This window comes from Pseudoliparis swirei, chromosome 9, assembly GCF_029220125.1.
Source record: "Pseudoliparis swirei isolate HS2019 ecotype Mariana Trench chromosome 9, NWPU_hadal_v1, whole genome shotgun sequence".
Lineage (NCBI taxonomy): Eukaryota > Metazoa > Chordata > Actinopteri > Perciformes > Liparidae > Pseudoliparis > Pseudoliparis swirei.
In genome coordinates, this window is record NC_079396.1 from 4385754 (window position 1) to 4411555 (window position 25802).

The 25802-nt window shown below is 46.8% G+C and overlaps 1 protein-coding gene across 1 annotated transcript; it reads right to left on the reverse strand.

The window, feature by feature from the left end:
* Window positions 1-24089: 24089 nt before the first annotated feature.
* On the reverse strand, window positions 24090-25614 carry LOC130199842 (transmembrane protein 26). Its single transcript, XM_056423651.1, has 2 exons — window positions 25604-25614; window positions 24090-25377 (listed from the first exon to the last, which is right to left on the reverse strand). The coding sequence occupies exons 1-2, from the start codon at window positions 25612-25614 to the stop codon at window positions 24609-24611; spliced, it is 780 nt and encodes a 259-aa protein (XP_056279626.1). The 3' UTR covers window positions 24090-24608.
* Between the last annotated feature and the right edge of the window lie 188 nt (window positions 25615-25802).

Below are 25802 nucleotides of genomic sequence, written 5' to 3' on the forward strand. Positions count from 1 at the left end.
CATTTTCATAGAGCCCGTAGAGAGTAATGAGACGGAGACGTGCCAGTGCTCCTGTGAGGCTGCGCTCGAGCTAAAACGCTGACATCGGCATCCTGCCATGCTGACGGTGCAGTTCCAACGGTCACGTGCAGCTCGTCTGATCACGTTCATCAGCTTAGCTCTTGAGCACTCGACGCAAAGTACAGCTGGAGCGACGGGACATTTTGAACTCACAGCGGTGATAAGAACGGAGGGGGGGGGGGGGGGGGCGTGGCTGTTTGTACCCAATTTTCACAGCAATCCAGCCAATAGTTGTCGCGAGATTTCACTCAAAAACCACAAAACGTCAACGACACCATGGCGGCACCAGAGGAACAGCAGGTCGCACTTTTGTGTCAATCCATCTGATAGATGCCGAGACATGTCAACGGGTAAGTGTTACGTTTGACCTGCAGGTGGCGCTAGAGGAAAACTGAGGAGGGTTCACCAAAGGGATTAAGCCAAGATTTAAGACTTTCCTCTTTGATAGTCTTATAGTTATAGGGCTGAATCAGGTCCACCTGGTCCCGCCCCTAGAGACGCTGCTATAGGCCGATAGGCTGCTGGGGGACGTTTTAGGATACACTGAGCACCTATCTCCTCTAGGATACACTGAGCACCTATGTCCTCTAGGATACACTGAGCACCTATCTCCTCTAGGATACACTGAGCACCTATCTCCTCTAGGACACACTGAGCACCTCTCTCCTCTAGGATACACTGAGCACCTATCTCCTCTAGGATACACTGAGCACCTCTCTCCTCTAGGATACACTGAGCACCTATGTCCTCTAGGATACACTGAGCACCTCTCTCCTCTAGGATACACTGAGCACCTATCTCCTCTAGGATACACTGAGCACCTATCTCCTCTAGGATACACTGAGCACCTATCTCCTCTAGGATACACTGAGCACCTCTGTCCTCTTCTCTCTCTCATTATGGATGAATTTACATCTCTCCATCACACATTACAAACTGCTTCCTCTCCAGAGTCTCTGTGACTCCACGTCTCATAGGGTCCATTGGACCTGGCTGTGTCTGATGCCTCCTGTCCCTGCTGATGATTCTTTTTCCCTTTTCATTAGCTCGGGGATTCTGTGTTGAAAATAAAAAAATAAAGAAGTATATACAACATTATGCATGCTGGTGTCACTGCTCGAGACCATCGCTTGTTCTTTACCATGGAATACGATTTGGCCATCCTCTGCGCACAGATTAGGATTATCTGCTTAAGTTTTGGGTGAAACGTTGTGAAAAAGAAGAAACCGACGAAGTAGACTGATGCATGAAATGGGTGGGGCATGAAAGTGGTATTGCAATTGTAGCTTCAATGGCAAGTTGTATTAAAATAATCCATGTATTGGTTGGTTTATACACTCTTGAGTCGGTTCAGTTTCATACTTCCCACGATATTTTCTGAAAACCTGCAGAGACGATGTTTTTCGTAGGCAGCGGCACATAAGCTGTTAAACACATATCATCATCACTCAGTTCCAGAGCAACATTATCACTCAATAAGAGACGTATGGCTACTGAAATATTCAACACCTCTCGTACTCTCCTGGGTTCATTAATTATGTAACCTGCATTTTTATAGTTTGAAAGAAAAATATATAGTTAGGTTTCGTACATTTTTAGTTTTTGTTCGATTTAGTCCAGCTTTCATCATGCATTCATCATTTATTCTTCTGAGCTTTTTGTGTGTGTTTTTTTTAGAGCTGATGCCATCTTTATTCGTGTTCAGTTACCGTGGTTACATGTACTGATCTTGCCACCACAGCAACCTGATCAGAGCGGCCGATCTTTCAGTCGCTGAAACGCTCGTTATTTCGATAAAGCTCGAAGAGGAGACGCTGAAACGACAACGCAGCGATGCTATTTGAGCAAACATCTACTGGAACGTTTTTGACCGTTAACATTAATCCCGAAACCTTTTCATTGCTTTGCAACACCGCAGATAGTCGGAAGTTGTTTTCGCTGTTTGTTGTTGTTTATATGAGAGGAGACTGAAGACTTTCCTCTTGATAGTCTTATAGTTAGGGCTGAGTCAGGTTCACCTGGTCCAGACCTAGAGATGCTGCTACAGGCTGAGAGGCTGCTGGGGGACGCTTAGGATACACTGAGCACCTATCTCCTCTAGGATACACTGAGCACCTCTCTCCTCTAGGATACACTGAGCACCTCTCTCCTCTAGGATACACTGAGCACCTCTCTCCTCTAGGATACACTGAGCACCTATCTCCTCTAGGATACACTGAGCACCTCTCTCCTTTAGGATACACTGAGCACCTATCTCCTCAAGGATACACTGAGCACCTATCTCCTCTAGGATACACTGAGCACCTCTCTCCTTTAGGATACACTGAGCACCTATCTCCTCAAGGATACACTGAGCACCTCTCTCCTCTAGGATATACTGAGCACCTCTCTCCTCTAGGACACACTAAGCACCTCTCTCCTCTAGGATACACTGAGCACCTATCTCCTCTAGGATACACTGAGCACCTCTCTCCTCTAGGATACACTGAGCACCTATCTCCTCTAGGATACACTGAGCACCTCTCTCCTCTAGGATACACTGAGCACCTCTCCTCTAGGATACACTGAGCACCTATCTCCTCTAGGATACACTGAGCACCTCTCTCCTCTAGGATACACTGAGCACCTATCTCCTCTAGGATACACTGAGCACCTCTCTCCTCTAGGATACACTGAGCACCTCTCTCCTCTAGGATACACTGAGCACCTATCTCCTCTAGGATACACTGAGCACCTCTCTCCTCTAGGATACACTTAGCACCTCTCTCCTCTAGGATACACTGAGCACCTCTCTCCTCTAGGATACACTGAGCACCTATCTCCTCTAGGATACACTGAGCACCTATCTCCTCAAGGATACACTGAGCACCTCTCTCCTCTAGGATATACTGAGCATCTCTCTCCTCTAGGACACACTGAGCACCTTTCTCCTCTAGGATACACTGAACACCTCTCTCCTCTAGGATACACTGAGCACCTCTCTCCTCTAGGATACACTGAGCACCTATCTCCTCTAGGATACACTGAGCACCTCTCTCCTCTAGGATACACTGAGCACCTATCTCCTCTAGGATACACTGAGCACCTCTCTCCTCTAGGATACACTGAGCACATATCTCCTATAGGATACACTGAGCACCTCTCTCCTCTAGGATACACTGAGCACATATCTCCTATAGGATACACTGAGCACCTATCTCCTCTAGGATACACTGAGCACCTCTCTCCTCTAGGATACACTGAGCACCTCTCTCCTCTAGGATACACTGAGCACCTCTCTCCTCTAGGATACACTGAGCACCTATCTCCTCTAGGATACACTGAGCACATATCTCCTATAGGATACACTGAGCACCTATCTCCTCTAGGATACACTGAGCACCTCTCCTCTAGGATACACTGAGCACCTCTCTCCTCTAGGATACACTGAGCACCTCTCTCCTCTAGGATACACTGAGCACCTATCTCCTCTAGGATACACGGAGCACCTCTCTCCTCTAGGATACACTGAGCACCTATCTCCTCTAGGATACACTGAGCACCTCTCTCCTCTAGGATACACTGAGCACATATCTCCTATAGGATACACTGAGCACCTCTCTCCTCTAGGATACACTGAGCACATATCTCCTATAGGATACACTGAGCACCTATCTCCTCTAGGATACACTGAGCACCTATCTCCTCTAGGATACACTGAGCACCTCTCTCCTCTATGATACACTGAGCACCTCTCTCCTCTAGGATACACTGAGCACCTATCTCCTCTAGGATACACTGAGCACATATCTCCTATAGGATACACTGAGCACATATCTCCTCTAGGATACACTGAGCACCTATCTCTTTTTCTCTCTCTCCTTATGGATGAATTTACATCTCTCCATCACACATGACTAACTCTGCTTCCTCCCCAGAGTCTTTGTGACTTCACATCTCATAGGGTCATAGGGATGTTTTAGGATACACTGAGCACCTATATCCTCTTCTCTCTCTCTCTCCTTATGGATGAATTTGCATCTCTCCATCACACATTACCAACTCGGCTTCCTCCCCGGAGTCTTTGTGACTTCACATCTCTTAGGGTCCATTGGACCTGGCTGTGACTGATGCCTCCTGCCATGGTTCTGCTGATGCCCCCCCCTTTCTCTCTACCTCCTTCTATTTCATGGATTGTGGAGGTCTGCATCGTGGTCCATGCCTGCTACGAACTATTCATACACTCAGTCATATTCATTGAATTTCTTTATGTCACTAATTTTTTTGGTTTTATTGGGCTATATAAAATAAACTGAATTGAATTATATAGAGTATTATAGAGGAATGAGGTCTGTAAATCTGTTCTTTCTAAGAATGTCAGACTATGATACTTAAAGATTGGAGAAGGTCTTTGAATCAAAGCTGTGAATGTGTGGCTGAATCATGGGGTGATGAGTCGCTTTGAGTGGTCAGAAGACTAGAAAAGTGCGATACGAGTACAATGCATTGACCATTTATCACCTGCTCATCTTTTGTGATAGTGTCGAAAATGTCAACTATTTTTAGCTACATTATGTGTTTTGAGGAGAGCATTAGCCCAACCCCTGAGAAAATTCTCAGACTCTTTAACTGTTTAATGCTCCATTGCGTTGGGTGGAGAATAACCAAAACATTAAAGGAAGTGTGGAACATATTTAGGGATTAATTGGCAGAAACGGAATTTCATATGCATAACTATGTTTTCATTAATGTATAAATGACCTGAGAGTAAGAAGAGTTTGTTGTATTTTTTTAGGAGCTGATCCTTTTCCACGGAGTCCGTCGTGTTGCATCACTATGTTACTACAGCAGCCCAGAAGGGACAATCTGAACACTATAGTGCCACTGAGAGAAGTTTTCACATGACCCAAAGGTGGCGACCGACACCAGCTCGAAACGGATCAGCGTCTACGCTACTGGTGCTTATTATTCATACTTTTCAATGTTTTGGTATAATAATGTATCATCGCGTATCGTGAATAAATTCCACTCAGGATTGATATTTATTAATTGCCATTTTAATTTAGTTTCCAGTGAGATATGAATGACTTTGCAGTTATTTTTGCAGACATATTAATGCTGCTGCTCTAGAAACAATATCTCGGTATGTCTAAATCATAAATAACTTCTAATCCTATGCTGAATTTATATATATACTTATTTTTCAAATCCTATTCATGTTTTTAAAAGCCATTCTGTAATTGTGAAGAAGAACAGAGTATTGATAAGAGTAGCTCCTAATAATAACATCCTAAAGATGCTTTTCCCTCCCTGAAGGCCACCGTAGTTCTTTGACACGCTTGGGAAAGAAGGGATGAGCGGATGGGGATTTTGTTGCTTGCAATCTGCAACCTCACCACTAGTTGTCCCGAAGTCTCACACACTGTTCCTTTAAACCTGGTCAGCTCAACAAAGGGCCGAAACTCAGATGTGCTTGCTGATTCTCTGTAGGTTCATCACTATGAGCGACCCCTTGCACACTGTTTTCACGTGGTCATCTGATGCATTACTATATATATATTTATTATAGCCACTTTAAATATTATAAATTAGTCCGCAGTGTCCCCTTAACTTCCTCTTTGACCTACTTTCAAAGAGCTTACTGCTGACAACAACAACAAAGGGGCACCTTGAATAAATCAACTACTTCTACAATCGATCAAAAGATTATAGTCAAAGCCAGGGGACTGTCTCTAAAAATGTAGCAGGCCTGTCACTCACTCAGTGCATCTGCGTGGTTCCTTTCACCCAGCGGCCCACCTCCTTCCATTAGGCGGTGGAAATGAGGTGCCAATCAGGCAGCGGTGGTTTCGACTTCACACAGAGCTCTTCTGGTTATGGTGAAATGTTGTTGGAGGCAGACAGGGGGGATTCACTTCACACTTAATGCATTGTGGGAGCAACAAACAGAAGCACTCACAGTTGTTGCAGGTTGGGATTTGGGTGTCTGGATATTCTTTTCAAGATCAAAAAAGAGCTGAAAAACTGAGGGAGGCAGATGAAACTCGGAAAAAAAAGGGTAGAGAATGGTAGAAATGGAATACTCCGTGCTCCACACGTGCAATGTACTTAAAAAATGCTTGAGGTGCGTCATTCATCCACTCAAATCTTGTGTAAATCCAATCAACTCTATGGTTGAAACTAAAATGATTAAGTTCAGGAGAAAAAATCCCAACGCTGTATTTCATTCAAACGTTGTGCAATTATTGACTGAATATTGAGTAAATTGGCAAATGAAATGTGTGCTTCCATGTACTAGCGTTCAAAAAAATCGGGGGTATTTCTCCAGACAGGTGCCATTGAACCATTGCAAAAGAAAATGGCGCAACAAGATGACGTGACCGAAAGAACACCAGTCAAACCTCAGTGAAATATGATGCAAATATGTCATGTTTCATGTCTTCCTGTGGCGGTATAATCATGAGGCCACACATCTGTGATGTTGAAGGCCGCCAAACATTTTCTTTCTTGTGCACTTTTTATTGCTACACCTCAGCCAAGCAAGCGTTTATATACGTGTACATTGAAAATGTACCAAAGAAACAGGATGGATGGATAGAAAGATAAGCTTTTACGTCCCAACGGGGATATTTATCTTCGAGAACAGTGATACAGTCCATAAATAAATGGAAAACAACGTCACGAAAACCACAGGAAACCATCTTTAAAAGTACAGCGAGAAACATTTGACATTGACAACACGGCTGATTAAAGAGCTAAAGTGCTTTTCAGAAACCAAAACGATAGCTTGAAGCGGTTTGCTTTTTAGTGTTTTTATTCCTGATGGCAGAAGTTGGTATTCAGGGAAGTGAGTCTGCAATGAATTCCGTCGCTTGTGCACAAGCTCACAGTCTTTTCTTTCCTATAGCTGCATACTGGAGAGCCTGCCTTATATACTGCACTGGTAGTTCAGACCGGGAGGTAACTCCATATTGTGCGACGCTCTCGGATTGAATGGGCACACATCGGGAAGACGTGGCTGCTCGCTCCGTACAACCTCGACCGCCTCCGCAGTCAATCGCGCAGGTGGATTCACATCAGAGGTTTAATTGGTATTTCCATTTTTGTTTCTTTTTTTAAAATGGGGCAATAAGTAAGAATTTGACACAAAATGCCTATTCTATATGTGTAGTGAAGATCATCACTCAGGGATTACTCCACTAAGAGCCCAGAGCCGTCTCTTTGGAATCAAACCCTCACATTTACTCGACGGCTCAACGACAGACGGTGACCTTGAAGGTGCGGAGAGGCGAAACGAATCACGCAACAGAGCAAACACATCGGATGTCAAGGGTACACAGAAGAAGCCTCAGTAGAACTCCATGTTTCCTCTTCTGCTCCGCATCCTGACGGGCTGTCAATCATCAACTCTCGCTTCGGTGGCCAGGTGAGATTGATGCTAATGTAAGCGTTAGTTTCTTTTTACTCCATACTTCTGCACGCACGATGCCGCGACGTCTCGTCTCCCGTGACTCCTTGGCGTCTCGCTGCAGGGGGCCTGGGGGCCCAGGTGTCAGGTGGTCCCGGCGTTTCAGCGCACCTGGATTGACGGGCTCGTTACTTCTCATAAGCTCGTGGCAGTCGGACAATCTTTCGCTTCCACCCTTGCTCCAACGGCCATTTTGGTTTTGTGGTATTTCATTGAACTTTTCTTGAAAGGGCCGGTCTGTAGCATTTATGGGGAGAAATTGGCTGAAATGGAATATGTTTTTATTACCGTATAATCATCTGAAAAAGGGAATCTTTGAATATGACAGTTTTATCTACATACAGAGTGGGTCTGCTATGTTGCTACAGTAGCCCAGAGCGGACAAATGAAGCCATTTGCTTCTTTGCATCGGCCACTTCTCTTGCCAACTTTACCGCAAGAAGCTGCTAAATCCCACGGGCCCTCAAATGACCCCGTGTTACTCTAGTGTGGCCTCCCAAACTATTACCTAACCTTCAATGGCAATGGTGGTGTTGTCGTTTTCGGATACACTGAGCACCTATCTCCTCTAGGATACACTGAGCACCTATCTCCTCTAGGATACACTGAGCTCCTATCTCCTCTAGGATACACTGAGCTCCTATCTCCTCTAGGATACACTGAGCACCTATCTCCTCTAGGATACACTGAGCACCTATCTCCTCTAGGATACACTGAGCTCCTATCTCCTCTAGGATACACTGAGCACCTGTCTCCTCTAGGATACACTGAGCACCTATCTCCTCTTCTCTCTCTCCTTATGGATGAATTTACATCTCTCCATCACACATTACTAACTCTGCTTCCTTTGTGACTTCACGTCTCATAGGGTCCATTGGACCCGGCCGGGTCTGATGCCTCCTGCCATGGCTCTGCTGATGCGTCCAAATAATGATTCACATTCTGACGGGAATGATGCGGTTTTATTTACCCATCTCTTTCTTTTTTTTTTGTGTAAAAATAATCAGTAAAAGGCATGAACATCCGAGTCTTATTCATCAAGTTGTAAGCTCTCTACTTCTCAAACGCATGCTTCTTAGCTCACACCTTTCTATTTGAAAAATGATGAGTCCAAAGCGTTGTGACTTAGTGAGCCTTTAGCGAAGATGCATGTGTTTGGGAAGTAGTGAGCACGCGAGTGGATAAATGAGAGTCATCATATTTCAGGAAGATGTGTGACAGTTTGCCAAATGCATTTTTTTTATAAAGTTCACTTCATCGAGGATTCACTTTGTTTTTTTGGATTCCTCGTTCACCGCGGAGGCATGCGAGAAAAACAACGTACTTGAATAAACCTCAATGTGCTGAGCCGAAACAATGCACAAATGAAAACTTAGACTGCATTGTTATAGTTATCTCGTGTTTAGACGCTCATATTACTCATCAGTGGGGTGTCTTTTTAGACTGAGATCCAATTAATTAAAACGTTAATACTAATCCGCTATTAACGCTCATTTATTTTTCTCCGTCCATACTCATGTGTCTGCTATTGACTGAAAGTCTGACGTGGACCAAACCATCTCCAGTTGGATCGCTGTCAGACGATGATTTTTTTCCGATCTGCTTTTATATATATTCACATTTATATTGACGCTGCCCCCCCCCGCCCCTTCCCTCTTCTCCTCCTCCTCCTCCACCTCCTCCTCTCTCCTTCTGTCTCCCTTCATCCCAGAGGCGTCACGTAGGCTGATACAACTATTTGTTCAAAAACAAAAGGATCAGCAAAAAAAAGAAAGAAGAACAAAAAACAGTTGTGTTCTGGGTTAAGCAATCTTTTCTCAAGCCGTGGGGCGAATGTATCACAGCGTGTCCTTTTTAGGAAACGATTCACAATTCTACTCCGTGCCGGTTGCGCGTCCTCCTGAATGCGTCGTGCAGGTTTTACTCCCCGTATGGGTTTGACTGTGGGGTCAGTGTTTCAATCAGAGGACCGGTGGTTCGATCCCCGGGTAGGCCTCGATTAAATTCAGTTTATTTTATATAGCCCATTATCACAAATTACGAATTATCCTCAGAGGGCATTATAGTCCCTACACATGAGACATCCCTGACCTTTGACCTAAAGACGCAGGTGATTGGACACAAGTGGAACCAATCAGGGACAGGGCAGCTAATCACAGGAAGTGCAGGGAAACAGAGGACACGAGAGACGGGGGACTTCAAAATAAAACAGGAAACATAAAAACTCCAGATCCTGACTCAGAGGGCAAATACACATACGACATCCCTGACCTTTGACCTCACATCGGATCAGGAAACACTCCTAAGAAATAGACAAAAATAACTTTCAGCGGAAAAAAATGAAGAACCCTTCAGGAGAGCAACAGAGGAGGATCCCTCTCCAGGATGGACAGAACAATAGATGTCATGTGACCAGAGTGAAGCATTACAGAGTTACATAAACACATTACATGTCATTCAGGAGACGCTTTTATCCAAAGCGACTTACAATAAGTTCATCAACCAAGAGTACAAACTACAAGAATACAGAAAGTAACATTTCTTCAAGAAAGTCTAACGACAAAAGTACCATAATAAAAGCCACTGGAGTGCTAATCTGTGTTTTAATCCAGATAGTCGGAAAAGATGTGTTTTTAGGAAGATGTAGAGACTTCCTGCTCTCCTGATGTCAGCGGGGAGCTCGTTCCACCACTGAGGAGCAGGACAGCAACCAGTCTGGATGGATTTCGAGTGATTAGCTCAAAGTGCAGGAGTCAGTAGGCATGGACCACGATGCAGACCTCCATGGTCCATCGACGTGTCCTTAAACCCGGATCGCTCCCCGTAGCTGTGCCTCCGGTGTATGATTGTAAGTCTCTAAATGAAATGTATGTACTGCATGGAGGAGCAGTGGCACCGGCACTCTGAACCACTTCGTTATCCACGTGATCCGCTTGAACAAAGGATGCGGTTGTTGCTGTGCATATTGGATTCATGTGTGCCAGTATTGACAGTGACATAAGAGGCCTGGGAGTCTCTTTTATTTCTGTTTGGGGATGGATGGGAGGTGAGCCACGTGTGCTGTATAGATTACCACTCCCCCATCCTCTGAGATCCTGCTCCGCCGTTTCCTGGCGCGCTTCACCGCGGTAGGATGTTGCAGGATCTGCCTTCAAAGGATTAGATTTTGTATTTGTTCTTTTCCGAGCATGTACACTGCCGTTCAAAAGTTTGGGGTCACTTAGAAATTTCTTTATTTTTCAAAGAAAATCACTGTTTTTTCAATAAAGATAACATAAATCAAAAATACACACTATACATTGTTAATGTGGTAAATGACTATTCTAGGTGGAAACGTCTGGTTTCTAATGAAATATCTCCAGAGGTGTATAGAGGCCCATTTCCATCAACTATCACTCCAGTGTTCTAATGGTACATTGTGTTTGCTAATCGCCTTAGAAGACGAATATCTGATTAGAAAACCCTTGTGCAATTATGTTAGCACAGCTGAAAACAGTTATGCTGGTGATATAAGCTATACAACTGGCCTTCCTTTGAGCTTGAAGTTTGAAGAACAAAATTAATACTTCAAATATTTATCATTATTTCTAACCTCGTCAATGTCTTGACTATTTTCTATTCAATTTTCAATTCATTTGATAAATAAAAGTGAGTTTTCATGGAAGACACATAATTGTCTGGATGACCCCAAACTTTTGAACGGTAGTGTATGTACCATCAAAGGCAATCAATTATGATTCAAGTAACATATTAAGTTGGCGTTCTGGAGAACACTACACCGGCACGCAAATGCTGAACCGTGGGATTTGTGTGCAGCAGCGCCGCGATGTCATGGTAGAGGAATCTGGGTGGAGAACACGAGCCCCTCCGACCCATTAGCTTGTCAAATTGTTTGCGACCGCCTTTGATTGGGATTTTATTCTCGTCCGTCGCTCGGTAAGAGTGAGGCGAGGCTGTTATCGTGCGGTGTGAGAAAGAAAAAAAAAGGAAATCAAGTTTTAGCCCGGAGTACAATCTGTATGGGAGGCTCTTTGAGTGGGGGGGCATGACAAAGAATACGCTTTATAAATTCACAGTCAGTGAGTTTCAAGGACAAGTCCAATAATACTTCAGCCGGCGCGTTAAGAATGCGACGACTGAATTAATGCCGACAGATTATTTGGGTTTTACTTCAATCTCAGCGTAATTCCAGTTCAATTTGACGGTTGCTTGGTTTGATTACTGTGCACGGGAAGTGTTTGGGGATTTGAATATGAGGAGTTGTGCTGAGCGTTGTGAGGAAGCTCAACATCATTATGAATGAGATATGAAGAATCAGTCTGTGGCAGCTGTCCCCAATCTGGCCTCGGCTGCTGGCTGGTTGACAATCAGTCAGCTGCTCTGACTAATTGGCAATCAGCCAGCAGCCGATGCTGCCTGTATAAAAGGGCAGCAGAGCTGGAGGGAAGAGAGAGTGAGCAGAGGCGCAGGTTTTGCGGTCTGCTTGTGCGTTGTGTGTGACCAATAAATTATGTCCTTCAACCAAACCTCGTGGTTCCGGGCTGATCCTTGGTGCTGGGGGGGGAAACCCACGGGTAGTGGCCATGGAGCTGCTACACTGGAGCCCAACGTGGGGCCCCCGGAAACCCAGCACCTGGAAGGGATGGAGTCTGGGAAACCAGAGGAGGAGCTGATGAGCACCTTGGGCCAGATTCTGGCCAGAATTGAGGAGATGGGGCGGGCACAGGCAGAGGAGAACCGCCGGTTCCTCAAGGCCTCCTGGTCCCGCCGGCTCTGTGGTTGAACCCCGTTCCCCAGGACCCGTCGGAGCTGCCGACCTCCGAGGCCCAGGACCCGTCGGAGCTGCCGACCTCCGAGGTCCAGGACTCGTCGGAGCTGCCGAACCCCAAGGTCCAGGACTCGTCGGAACTGCCGACCCCCGAGGTCCAGGACCCGTCGGAGCTGCCGTCGAACCCCGAGCCCCAATACCCGTCGGAGCTGCCGACCCCCGAGCCGACCCGTCGGTGGAGGGCCGACTCCGGATCCCCGGGCCCTGTCGGAGGTGCCAGCTACCGCTGCTCCGGCTCCATCCCGGCCGGTCCCGGCTCCCCGTCCCCCCCCACGTCCCGAGCCCGGTCCCCCAGAGCCCCCTCCTCCGCCCAAGATCTCATGGGGGGGAGGGGGAGTAGGTTAGGCCGGATGGAGCCCCGGCCTAAATCGGGTGGTGGGGATATGTGGCAGCTGTCCCCAATCTGGCCTCGGCTGCTGGCTGGTTGACAATCAGTCAGCTGCTCTGACTGATTGGCAATCAGCCAGCAGCCGATGCTGCCTGTATAAAAGGGCAGCAGAGCTGGAGGGAAGAGAGAGTGAGCAGAGGCGCAGGTTTTGCGGTCTGCTTGTGAGTTGTGTGTGACCAATAAATTATGTCCTTCAACCAAACCTCGTGGTTCCGGGCTGATCCTTGGTGCTGGGGGGGGAAACCCACGGGTAGTGGCCATGGAGCTGCTACAGTCGTATTTCAATCAGGAGAGACTTGATTTAACAATGTATTATATATGTAATGTATATGTAAAACATATATTGTTGAATTCAAAACAAGTCCATCCCCAGTTCATCCTTTCTGTATGTCAAGTGTCCTTGAGCAAGGCACTGAACCCCACTTCTCCTACACGCTTAGGCTGAGGTCAAGTTTCATGGATGTACTGTTAAAGTTCATAAGAATCTCGAGGAGCCTGGTGCTTGGAGGAAGAAGTCCCCGAAGCCGGGAATGTATAATAAACAGTTTTTATTTTTAACAGGATCACCAGCACATTACCCTTACGTCGGTCATTCCGGATGACATGATTCCAAGGCCACGGGCCATCTCAGGGTTTGTACGGTCATGGAAAACCTGGAAAAGTTTTTAAATGGTTATTTTCAGGCCTGGAAAAGTCCTTGAAAAAAATGCCCAAAGTCATGGAAATGTGCTATATTCATATTTGCATTTACGCTGAGTTTTAAATAATTAAAATGCTTTTAATTAAAAGAATGCCGCTCAAAATATAGGCCGGCATACGCTCTTTCATACTCGCACATTTTTCGCGCTGCAAGTGAACGCACCTTAACTGAAAAGACATGCATGTTCATTCGTTTAATGTAGACTATTGTCTCTCATCAATTTGTGTAATTTAAGGTTATATAATTTATGCTTTTGGAATTCTCATTGTTAGCTTAAATACAACATTTTACACACTTTCATGTATGCACTGAGATTGAAAAAAATATTTGGTCATGGAAATTTGGTTTAAAGTCCTGGAAAAGTCCTGGAAATCCATTGGTCAACATTGGTATGAACCCTGCATCTGTCTGCTAGCATCTGGCTACTTACATCTGGCTGCTAGTATCTGGCTGATAGCATCTGGCTGCTATCATCTAGCTGCTAGCATCTGGCTACTTACATCTAGCTGCTAGCATCTGGCTACTTACATCTGGCTGCTATCATCTAGCTGCTAGCATCTGGCTACTTACATCTGGCTGCTAGCATCTAGCTGCTAGTATCTGGCTGCCAACATCTGGCTGCCAGCATCTAGCTGCTAGCATCTGGCTGGTAGCGTCTGGCTGCTAGCATCTGGCTGCTAGCATCTAGCTGCATCAAGTTTCTTTCTGTCACCAATCCGTAAGAGACCTTTTATAATGTCTCACAAATGGTTTTATTCGGCATCATTCGTCGAGCTTAAAGCCCCACTGGTTCGTGGAAGTCGTCATGCAGCGAATCTTGCTGACACAGAAAAATTAAAATACTGTCAAGCCTCCAGATATAAATCTCCCCAACTTTGTACATGTGAACCTTCTCTATTTCTCAAAGCCCTTTGATGGAGCTGGTAGCCGTGGAAGTTGTTAACCAGGTAATTGCATCTCTGCATGCTGCTAAACTCTCCTCCACACGCCTCTGAACGTCGTGATGCATGACGTAAATAACACAGAAGCAAACATACCGTGCACTCAATGTAGTCGCTTCATCTGGGCTGAGACGTGGCCCCCCGACATGGTTCCGTCTCACTCATCTACACCAGGGGGCTGCTTGGTACAATAACAAATATCCTAATGTGTAAAATATGTGTTTATTCTCTGAATCGAGCCTCTTCCCCTCACCACTAACCCACTTTCCTGAAATAGATCCGCTCCATTCACACTGTGAAGTCTTCCAAAGAGGGGAAGAAGAAGAAAAAAGTGCTTGTGGCTGCCCATGTCCTACATAATGTGTTTATGTAAACCAAAACCGAGAGACAGACCCCGCCCACAACACAATCTACCACGCGATCAATGGCGGACGATCATCTCGGGGTGTTTTCTGCGATACGGGAGTCGTTTGTTAATATCGATTTCATTATTTATTTGTTGTATCCGCATGTGTGGATGACGTTGATTCAAGAAAGTTCCACGAGAGGAGCGCGTGATACTTGTGTAACGACGAGGACGGAGCTTATGGGGGGAGAGAGAGAAGACGTGATAAAAACAGCTCTGCGTGGCTTATCTATGTTTGATTGATTGATTGATTGATATATTTATTTGTCGTTTGCCAGAGTACAGGTACAAAAGCATCGAAATTACAAGAAAGGGTGGATGAAAGATTACAGCATAACATGAGGGAAGAAGGCGAGAAAAAACACCAACCCCCCGACTATGCCCCGAGAGGGGTACAGTGTGGAAGCAGGAAAAAAACACCTTAGCACATAAGCACATACATTTTAGACATGACTTGCAACGAGTAGGAAGGGGGGAGGGGAGGTAATCCAACAACTGGGTGATCTAAGCCCATCCATTGGGGGCAGAAGGTAACCAGCACCGACAAGCAGCCAGCCGGTCCGGCGCCAACACAGCAGCGCCAGCACAGCCCCGTCCGGTCACACTGGGGGTTAAAAGCAGGCGAAGGCGTGGGATGGGGGGAGGGGGGTAGTGAATGCGAATCAGTATTATTGAAAGTTCGTGTGTGCGTGTTCTGGTATGTCGTCCTCCCCCAGGCCACAACAGACAGAGTTCTCAGTCCGCAAGATGGTCGTTGCCATGGAGATAGCCTTGAAAGGTCCTGGGAGAAAAACAACCACAGGTGTCTGTGGATAGGGGGAAGGGAATGAGAGAGATTCTCGTTTCAGTGATCTTCGGGGGAGTTGTTGTTCCAGTAACGGCCTTGGCCAAGGCCCGTCCGGGTAAGGGAGCCGAAAGCAGATAAGATTGGGATTGTTTGGTCTTCCAGTAGCTGCATTTTTTGCGCAACCACTATTCCTCCATCTTCCTCCCGTTTGCCAATAGAATTTCAAATCGATCCACTTTCATTTGCAGAGCCGTCAGCTTCTCCACGATGTTATCATTCTGGCGGTTTAATGCCACAGTCTGAGTGCCAACAACTCTACCCAACGCAATCATGTCGGGCAGCCTTAGGGCGCATTTTACAGCTGTCACCGTTTCCTTAATTTTCCGATAAGCCAGGGCAGCGCCAAATCCAAACAGCAGAAATCCTGTAATCATAGTTCCGAATAGGTAGATGTCTTCTACGTCCTCCACGGAGAGTGGTGCTAGGCACAAGACCCGCCACTCGCCCCGCGTCCATCGTGTATCCAGCAACATTCGTCCCAGCAGGACAGGCAGGTTCCCCCGAACCCGAGCTTCTCGTCGAGAAGATGGTGTCAATTGCGTTTAAGGACCAGTTGATTACGTCCATGGTTTTTAGTTCGAAGAGCGATGCGTAGAGAGTCTCTCCAGTATAGAGACAAACAAGACATGACGAGAGAAGCCAAGCAGGGAAGGGAAGATCATGGGAAGGGGGAGGGAGAGAAAAAATGCGACCGCCTTCGGAGAGAGCCACAGCTCATTGGTCCAGCCATTAAAAGGAACAGCCTATCAGAGATCCTTCCGTTGGTTATATCGGCTCACTCGGGGACCACTTGTGCCGTGGCAGCGTGGTTCAATCTGCAAAGCGGCTCCATCGCTCCTCTGCTTTCTCCCCCTTTTTCTTTTCTTTTTGTATCTTTATTTCCTGTGTTACTACACACATAAGCACACACCCACTTAGAACCCCCCCTTGCATCTCAGGCCTTCGGCGCCGTTAAAGCCAGGGGCCTGTTCCTCAGCTAAGCCCGTCAGGTCGATGAAGACGCGCGTGACGTGAAGCGAATGCATTTCCTCGCCACCGAGCCCTCTCTGTGACTCATTACATGTTCACATAACGGACCGTCGTCAGAGCTCCCTCGGAGACCGTTTTACTCTTCTTCTTTTTTTTGGTGCGGGGTTGGAGTTTTTCTTTTCACGAGATGAGTGAGGAAGGAAGCCAAATGGTACGCTTCATACACACCCGGTGCTTCATGCCAAACACCTCTGAGCCGAGGCCTCTTTGCTTCTCAATGGCTAAACATCACGTCTGATGTGTGTGTCATTGGTGATGTTCAAACTTTTTGTTTGTCACAGGATATTGAAGCCCCTCCTCCAAATGGTAGTCTCAAAAGACACCGCAATAGGATTGTATCACTCTATATTATTATTATTATGATTTATATTATTATTATATTATATATATAATATAATTAATATATAATATATATACATAATATAATTAATATATAATAATAATATATAATTAATAGATATATGAGTATATAATATACAGTATTTAGTATATAATGAATATATATATAATAATATATAATATAATTTAATAATAAATATTTTATATAAATATATATAATTATAATATATTATTTTATATCCAACCTGCATTCGACAGAATAATTTTTGCACATGTTGCACGATATTTGAATTTGTTTGTTTAGTTTTGCACATGTTGGACTTTATTGTTATTATCTTGAAAATATTTTCAGTGCAGAACAATGGTTTACTTGAAAGTGATTGCAATTTTCTTTATTCTATTATTTGGGGGGGAAAGCACAGTTGGAGGACTCACAACAGATCTTATTTCAATACAAATTCAGCATGAACCATTGTGTTACAATTTTGTAGAGGCAGAAAAAATTCGAGAACCACCGGTACATGGAGACATGTCCGTGTTGTTAATTCAATACGAATACCGTGTTGAGTGAACGGACGGAGTAATAGTCGAGCCAGTGAATTAGAATACATGCTCTATCTACATTATTTAAATTCAACGTCAACTTTGAGCCGCCGCTTTATATTATTCTCTTTGCATTCGGCGCCCAAAGTGAATACATGAACGTTTCTGTCTCTCACCAACAAGAAGCTCCGGGCTGCGTCGGTTGAGTTATTGCATATACGGGTAGAGGAGTCCCCTCGCGGAGGACAGATTGAGGGCATATCGCTCGGCAACACTTGAGCTCAAACGAAAAACGTTTGTTCATCGACTGCCCCGATTACATCGTCCAGTCAGACAGTCGGCCGTATCACCCTCCATAGAACCGGTGTCCCGACGTGGCCTCGATGACCGGAGGCCGTGTTGTAGATTGGCAGTGGGTAAAGTGGGTGGCAAAGGAGACGGCTGATAAATATGTCAACAATACATCCTCTGTGTTGCCCCCGACATCGACTGACTAAACTGCTAACTGTCGGAACGGTTGTCTTCAGAAAATCGGAATTCAAAATGCTCACTTTAGAAAGGGATTTCATATTCATCGCTCACTTTTGCATTCTGCATAGAATTAGTTACAGAAGCAATTATGAATTTTGAGGAAAAATGAAGTGAATGTAAACCAGAAGGCTGAGGGACAACGTGGCGACGTCACCGGACGCCTTCTCCTCGCCGACTTTGACTCGTCTTTGGATCGGGAAGATAGGCAACACCGTTTCCTCGCAGAAAGGGATTTGTCTCGAGCAGAGGTAGCCAACACGGTGCCCGCGGGCACCTGGTCGCCCGCATGGACCACCTGGTCGCCCGCATGGACCACCTGGTCGCCCACAGGGACCACATGGTCGCCCGCATGGACCACCTGGTCGCCCGCATGGACCACCTGGTCGCCCGCAGGGACCACCTGGTCGCCCACATTGACCACCTGGTCGCCCGCATGGACCACCTGGTCGCCCGCATGGACCACCTGGTCGCCCGCATGGACCACCTGGTCGCCCACATGGACCACCTGGTCGCCCGCAGGGACAACCTGGTCGCCCGCATGGACCACCTGGTCGCCCACATGGACCACCTGGTCGCCGCAGGGACCACCTGGTCGCCCGCATGGACCACCTGGTCGCCCGCATGGACCACCTGGTCGCCCGCAGGGACCACCTGGTCGCCCACATGGACCACCTGGTCGCCCACATGGACCACCTGGTCGCCCGCAGGGACCACCTGGTCGCCCGCAGGGACCACCTGGTCGCCCGCAGGGACCACCTGGTCGCCCGCAGGGACCACCTGGTCGCCCGCATGGACCACCTGGTCGCCTGCGGGCACCTGGTCGCATGCATTGACCACCTGGTCGCCCACATTGACCACCTGGTCGCCCTTATTGACCACCTGGTCGCCCTTATTGACCACCTGGTCGCCCGCATGGACCACCTGGTCGCCTGCGGGCACCTGGTCGCATGCATTGACCACCTGGTCGCCCACATTGACCACCTGGTCGCCCACATTGACCACCTGGTCGCCCACATTGACCACCTGGTCGCCCTTATTGACCACCTGGTCGCCCGCATTGACCACCTGGTCGCCCGCATGGACCACCTGGTTGCTCGCATCGACCACCTGGTCGCCCGCATGGACCACCTGGTCGCTCGCATCGACCACCTGGTCGCCCGCATGGGCTGCCCAGCGCTCCCTCACAGCGATCGGTCGCTGGGGAGACACGACATCAAGTGCCGGAGCATTTTTTTTGGGGAGAAAAAAAGATGCCGGAAGTGAAATGTGTAAGTACTTTGGCGACATTGCAGACGGTGAAGGAAAGCCCACCGACATACCGAGACCACACAGACCAAAGGGGGTTTCACCTCAAACACACATCAGTAAAGTTATGTAACTCTACGATTGCTCATACTTATGGAAGCAACTATAGGACATAATCAGGAGCTCATAGAGGAGGAACACCCTGGCCCGGTGCACGATGGACCATATTATTACATATCATGTTCAGAGAAGATCAAATATTTGAAAGCTGCTGTAGATTTGTCCGTATCACTCTGTATCACATGAAAAAATCCTACTCTATGGGCGAAACAAGACCGCCGCGTGCAATCCCTGATCCACAACCAGTGAAGTAAAGCTCATTATTTTTGCCCTTCGGTCTGGATCCTCAGCAACCTGTCACAAAAGTTGTGTAGTTCATTTGAAGTTTGCCTTTTGTTTCCCCCCCCCCCCCCCCCCCGCTGTAACGTTCCAGTGGCATGTTGACGGGTTGCTCTTGGTGATGAGGCGCACCTCGGCGTGTTTGGACCTCCTGATTAGTTGACACGAAATAAGGAAATTGTAGCATGTGGTGAAGAACGCTGTTATGGGAAATGCAGCTGCTCAGTGGATTGGTTTGTCATCGCTCGTTTACATCAACATTAGAAAATGGTAATTATGTTAAATATATGGAAAGCAATCATCTTCTCAGATTCTCTTTCAGACATCTAATTTGAGTCTTGTAGTATAACTCGCCGTTTACCATAAATCAAAACATCATCGACGCGCTTGATCCTCGTCTGCGAAGTTTTAAATAATAAAATAAAAAGGCCACCGCCACACGTCGCTGGATTGAAAGCTGGCCCCCACGAAAGGAACCGAGTTGACGTGGCGAGGCCATTAGTTTGTGTCAATCCGACTTCTTGTTCATTTCAGAGTTGAAATGCGTCTTTAATTTAAGAAACGGTCCAGCTGGACAAAGAAATATTGACTCATTGTCTTCTTAATTTCTCTCTACTTATGGATGAATTTACATCTCTCCATCACTGTGACGGTTCCATGGCCGTCACACCCGTGGGTTTCCCCCATAAACAGCCAGGATTAGCCACAACCAACGAGGTTCTGTTAGATAACGTACTTTATTTTAATCCACACTCCAGCACAGCAGACCGCACGACGGCATCTCTGCTCACTCTTCTTCGAACTCCAGCTCTGCTGCACTTTTATAGGTGCAGCGTCGGCTGCTGACTGATTGCCAATCAGCCAGAGCAGCTGACTGATTAACAACCAGCCAGCAGCCGAGGCCAAATTGGCGACTCCGCCCCCACAGCTGCCACAATCACACATGACTAACTCTGCTTCCTCCCCGGAGTCTTTGTGACTTCCCGTCTCATAGGGTCATAGGGATGTTTTAGGAGACACTGAGCACCTATCTCATCTTCTCTCTCTCCTTATGGATGAATTTACATCTCTCCATCACACATTAAGAACTCTGCTTCCTCCCTGGAGTCTTTGTGACTTCATGTCTCACAGGGTCTATCAGACCTGGCTGTGTCTGATGCCCCCCCCCCCCCTCTCTCTACCTCCTTCTGTCTCATGGCTCATGGAGGTCTGGATCGTGGTCCATGCCTACTACCAACTCTTCATACTCTGTCATACTCATTGAATGTGTTTATGTAACTCTGTAATGCTTCATTCTGGTCACATGACGTCTATTCTTCTGTCCATCCTGGAGAGGGATCCTCCTCTGTTGCTCTCCTGACGGTTTCTTCCCTTTTTTCCCTGTAAACGTTTCTTTTCCTATTTTTTAGGAGTTGTTCCTGATCCGATGTGAAAGGTCAAAGGTCAGGGATGTCGTATGTGTACAGATTGTAAAGCCCTCTGAGTCAGGATCTGGAGTTTTTGTGTTTCCTGTTTTATTTTGAAGTCCCCTGTCTCTCGTGTCCTCTGTTTCCCTGCACTTCCTGTCTTCTGTGATTGGCTGCCCTGTCCCTGATTGGTACCAACTGTGTCCAATCACCTGCATCTTTAAACCCTGTGTGTCTCATTCCCCGGTGGTTGCGTTGCACTGTTTAGTTTGTGCATTGTTGACCTGTTATGTTGTACTCCGTTAAGAAGATTAAAGTTTCTGTGGAATGTTGTCAGCGTTTTGGGTCCTCTCTCTCTCTCTCTCTCTCTACAACGGTCGTGACACTCTGAGACAATATTGTGATATTGGCCTGTACAAAATAAACTGAATTGAATTAATGGCTTTATCCAAAGTTTAACCACATCCCCCCGGTAGAGTATTTTGCTGTGTTTATGATGACATCACTCATCGTGCTCAGTAGTAATTTAAACTCTCCTCCTGCATCCATGCAAGCTTCTTTTATTTTTTTTAAACAAGAATAAGCTAAATGTGGCAAAACTGCAAAAACCTGAAAAGCTTCATCGTGTGAGTCATATTATTATTTATTGAGATTTAATCCAATAAACAAACTTGAAGGAGAAAAAATACATACCTTCAGCTTAATTATGTACTTCTTAATTTGTTTTAAGAAAAACATCCACAAATCCTTTTCTTCAAGGTGTCTTTTCTCTAATTTCTCTCAATGTGAATAAGCTTGAATGTGGTTTTAAATATAGTTCTTTTTCTTGTTAGCGCTGTGTGCATGGCATTTGTGTATATATAAAAAAAATACATACTGACTCACTATGCAACACAATACATTCACATCTTTGACACAACATCACACTGTCACCTCCTCACATTATATATTTTTTTTTAATGTTTTGCCTAAAACTAATATTCTGGCAGGCTCTTACACACTGCATCTTTTAAAGGTACCATGATGCACAGCCCTGGGCCCCCTGTGGGTTTAACCCATTACCTCCCACTCGCAATAAAAGTGGGAATACATTTAGTATCTGAACGTATTTCCAAAGAAAACACACTTCAATCTGCATTCTCAGGGCGCGTGTGTGTGCGTGTGTGTGTGTGTGTGTGTGTGTGTGTGTGTGTGTGTGTGTGACACACTCTCAGCTATGGGAGACGAGACGGATCCATTGGAGCGCCATGCCTGTAACCACATCGGCGTGACTCATCACGCCAACCAAATGATGTGTGGACACTGATCTGCAGTTCCAGTTTGTCCTCAGAAGACGTGATGGTGTATACACGTCGGGGGCAAACCACCTCACATGGGGGGGGGGGGGGGCTTTGACTTCATCGGGTCGTGTGTGCATGCGGGAGCTTTTAAAACGTGCACCTGGAGGCAGCATCACTTGCCGTGTGAGCGGATATTTATTCAGTCGTGGGCTTTGTGCGAGGGTTGATTTATATTTATTTATTTTTCATATCATGTGCAAAGGAGTTGCAGGCTTTGAGTTTCCTCTCTCCCTCCCTCTCTCTCTGTAGGGCAGCCCGTGGATCAGCTGACATCCCCATCCTCCCACTTGCCCACACAATCTTGTTAAAGCATGCAGTTAATCTGAAGAGGAAAAGGGACTCTCTTCACCAGCAAGCGGCTCTCTTTCATCACCCTTTTTTGTATCGCCCACGTCACGTTGTCACGCCGAATATCGGATTCTCCCAAACCTCAGGTGCTTGGAAGAAGAAGCGCCGCCCTCGGCTCGGCCCCGTGTCGTTTGCCTTGGGAGTGACTTTGTGAAACGGGCGTTGCACTCCAGGAGCACAGATAGCATTACATCATGGGAATAATCAACATCTCAATGGAGACTCTCCATTAATTTGTTTCCTCCTCTTCCTGTGAGAAGTTGGCTCCGCCCATCTATATTTCAGACCAAAGTGCCGCCACAAAGATGAAACGGATGAAATAAAGTGGAGTGGCCTCCAAAAAATCGTTTGCACAACGTCGATTTAGAAACTCTCGGATCGTATCAGATATGCATTTTCATAATCAAGCATGTACAACCGAAGGGAAGAAACACACACACACAGACAAACAAAAAACATTTGTATTCCCCCTTTCTCTTCATGTTCTTGCCTTTCTTCCATTGAGAGCCGAGTGAAAGCAAAGAGACTCAGCCGCTACTGAGAGGTGAGGAGCGGCAATTTGATGGGCACATGATACAGAGCAGCAGGGGGGGGGGTCTCTGTTTGATTCGGCCCTAGCTCGAGTGGAGCGGTATGGTCTGCATCGAGGGGAGGCTTGATTGCGTTTCCGCTGCCTGTCTCCCCCCCCCCCCCCCCCACACACACACACACACACACACACACTCTGAAGTAGCTGGAAGCCTCGGGAGCCACGGCTCGAGATGTCTCTCCGTCCTCGTGGGCTCTCGAAAAAAGAAGTGGAGGTAGATCTCAAAAGCTCCCACATCATCACGAGTGTGCATTTTTTTTCTTTTCATCCAGACATAATTTTGAAAGAAACTGCAGCGAGCTCTCAAACAGGAGCGATTGTGCTCAGGAGGGGAGCGAACCTCGGGAAATGAACACACCTCTTCACTCTCCTCCTACTTGTGAGGTGTGTCGAGATTGCCTTCATGTGACTATTCATTACGCTAAATCTTTTGAAAATGAATTCATCCAATGCCTTATACTCCTCATTGGAATCAGAGGAGAGGTGTCGTGGAGAGGATGTCCATGCCCGGAACCATCAAATGAGGAAGAGATCAACTCTGCAACAGTGCTAGGGGGGGGGGGTGTTCTTTGTCTTTGTACCAACCACACATGTTCAAGGGAACACTGTACATGTGTGTGGTACTTTTGGTTGACTTGGCAACACTGCCATCTCATGGTGATCAGAGTTTTTTTTTTTATTCCAAAGAAGAAAAAATGGCATATTGCTTTTTTCTGAAACATCTTTATTGGCAGAAGATTATTAATTTAGCAAGGCTGGTTCTGATCCTCTTACCATATTATTACACAATCAATCCTGCCTCCCATCAAAGGCGTCATCAGAACAATCGTTTTATAAAAATTCATGACATCGCCGCAAGCTGTTGAAGATTAAAGCATAGAAGCGATGCCATTTGTTTCCAGATATCTTGTAAAACGTTCTCGTGTATCAAAGAGATTAAACTGTAGTTTTTCCTCAGTGAAACACCACTTCCTGGTAAGGTTTTTTCTTTTATCAAAAAGGGGTGTTGCATAAATTCCTCTGATCTTTCCAGTGGGGACTCATTCTCTTCTCTCGTGGTCTATTTCCAGTCACCGAACCTCCAGAGGGCCAAGACTGTCTCTGGGCGGGGCTGAGATGCAAGAGATGGCAGATGGGTTCGACTTTTCTCTTGAATGTGTGAAAGGCATTCCCCCCCCCCCCCAAGGGCTGAAGCCGTGCCTTACGGCATTTTGTGCCTTTTCTATACCTGGGCACCTTTCTGATCTTCCCCCCTCTTAGTGCCTCTCTCTGTGTGTGCATGACAGCTCTGCTCCTCACCCTCCTCCTCCTCCTCTTCCTCTTCCTCCACCCTACCCCCATGGGTTTGACACCGGAGCACCAGAGCAGAACAACTCCCCGACCCCGATTGCCCAACCGGCCGTTCGCACTGCACCACAAAGATCCTGTAAAGCTCCAAGAGGACGATGAGGATGTTCTTGCAGGTGAAGAAGATCATGAGCTGGTTGAGCACCTGCTCACGCACCATGAGGTAGAGCCGGTAAACCAGAAATGGGCCATCTTGGAGTCCCACGGTGAGCAGCAGGCTCCACACTTCGCTGGAGCAGCAGGAGGGCGGCGGCGGAGGAGCGGGGCGGCCGCCGAGGCCAGACGCTCCCCTCTGCGGAGGCTCGTCCTCTGGGAGTCGTGTCTGGGTCAGCACCAGAGGGAACTGCATGAGCGCCCAAGAGAAGAGGCCCAGGCCGATGTAGACAACGGTCTGGTTGGTTTTGACCTCGGGCTCCTTGAAGGTGTCAAAGATGTCCAGGATGTCGGCGCCCAGTCCCACGTAGACCATGAGGAGCTGGGAGAGCTGGTCGCGGGACATGTCCCCCTTGGGCATCAGCCAGCGACCCAGAACCAACACGATGAGCATGGTCTGCTCCAGGCCAGCGACCCAGTTCTCCGGGTCCAGCTTCACGATGGTCTGGGTGAAGGGAAAAAAGAAAAAAAGACAGAGGCGTTTGTGGTGGCTGGGGCGTGATTAGACTCAGCTGCGGAAGGGTGTGGGGGAGTGGCTCAGGAAGCCTAATTGGCCTATTCCGGCACTAATTGGCTGCGTGGTAACAGCTGATTAGTGTCTCTACTTTATATGAGGTGGTATAGGGACACTAATCAGCTGATAACCTGCAGCTGAGGCCAATTAGGCATATTCCCGACACCTGTTCCCTGAGCCACTTCCCCACAGCTGAGTCTAACCACAAATTCATTCGTCCCAGTTTGTGTTACAGAGAAAGGAACACTTCATGTGACCAATCACCCATTGATACATTCTTATTGTCATTCTCGGTATGTGCTATTGTAATTGAGTTCATCCTTACAGCGCCCCTTGACATTTCACATTACCAAAACACTCTACGTCTTCCACTTTCAGAAGCTGCCACCCACAGCCTGGAGC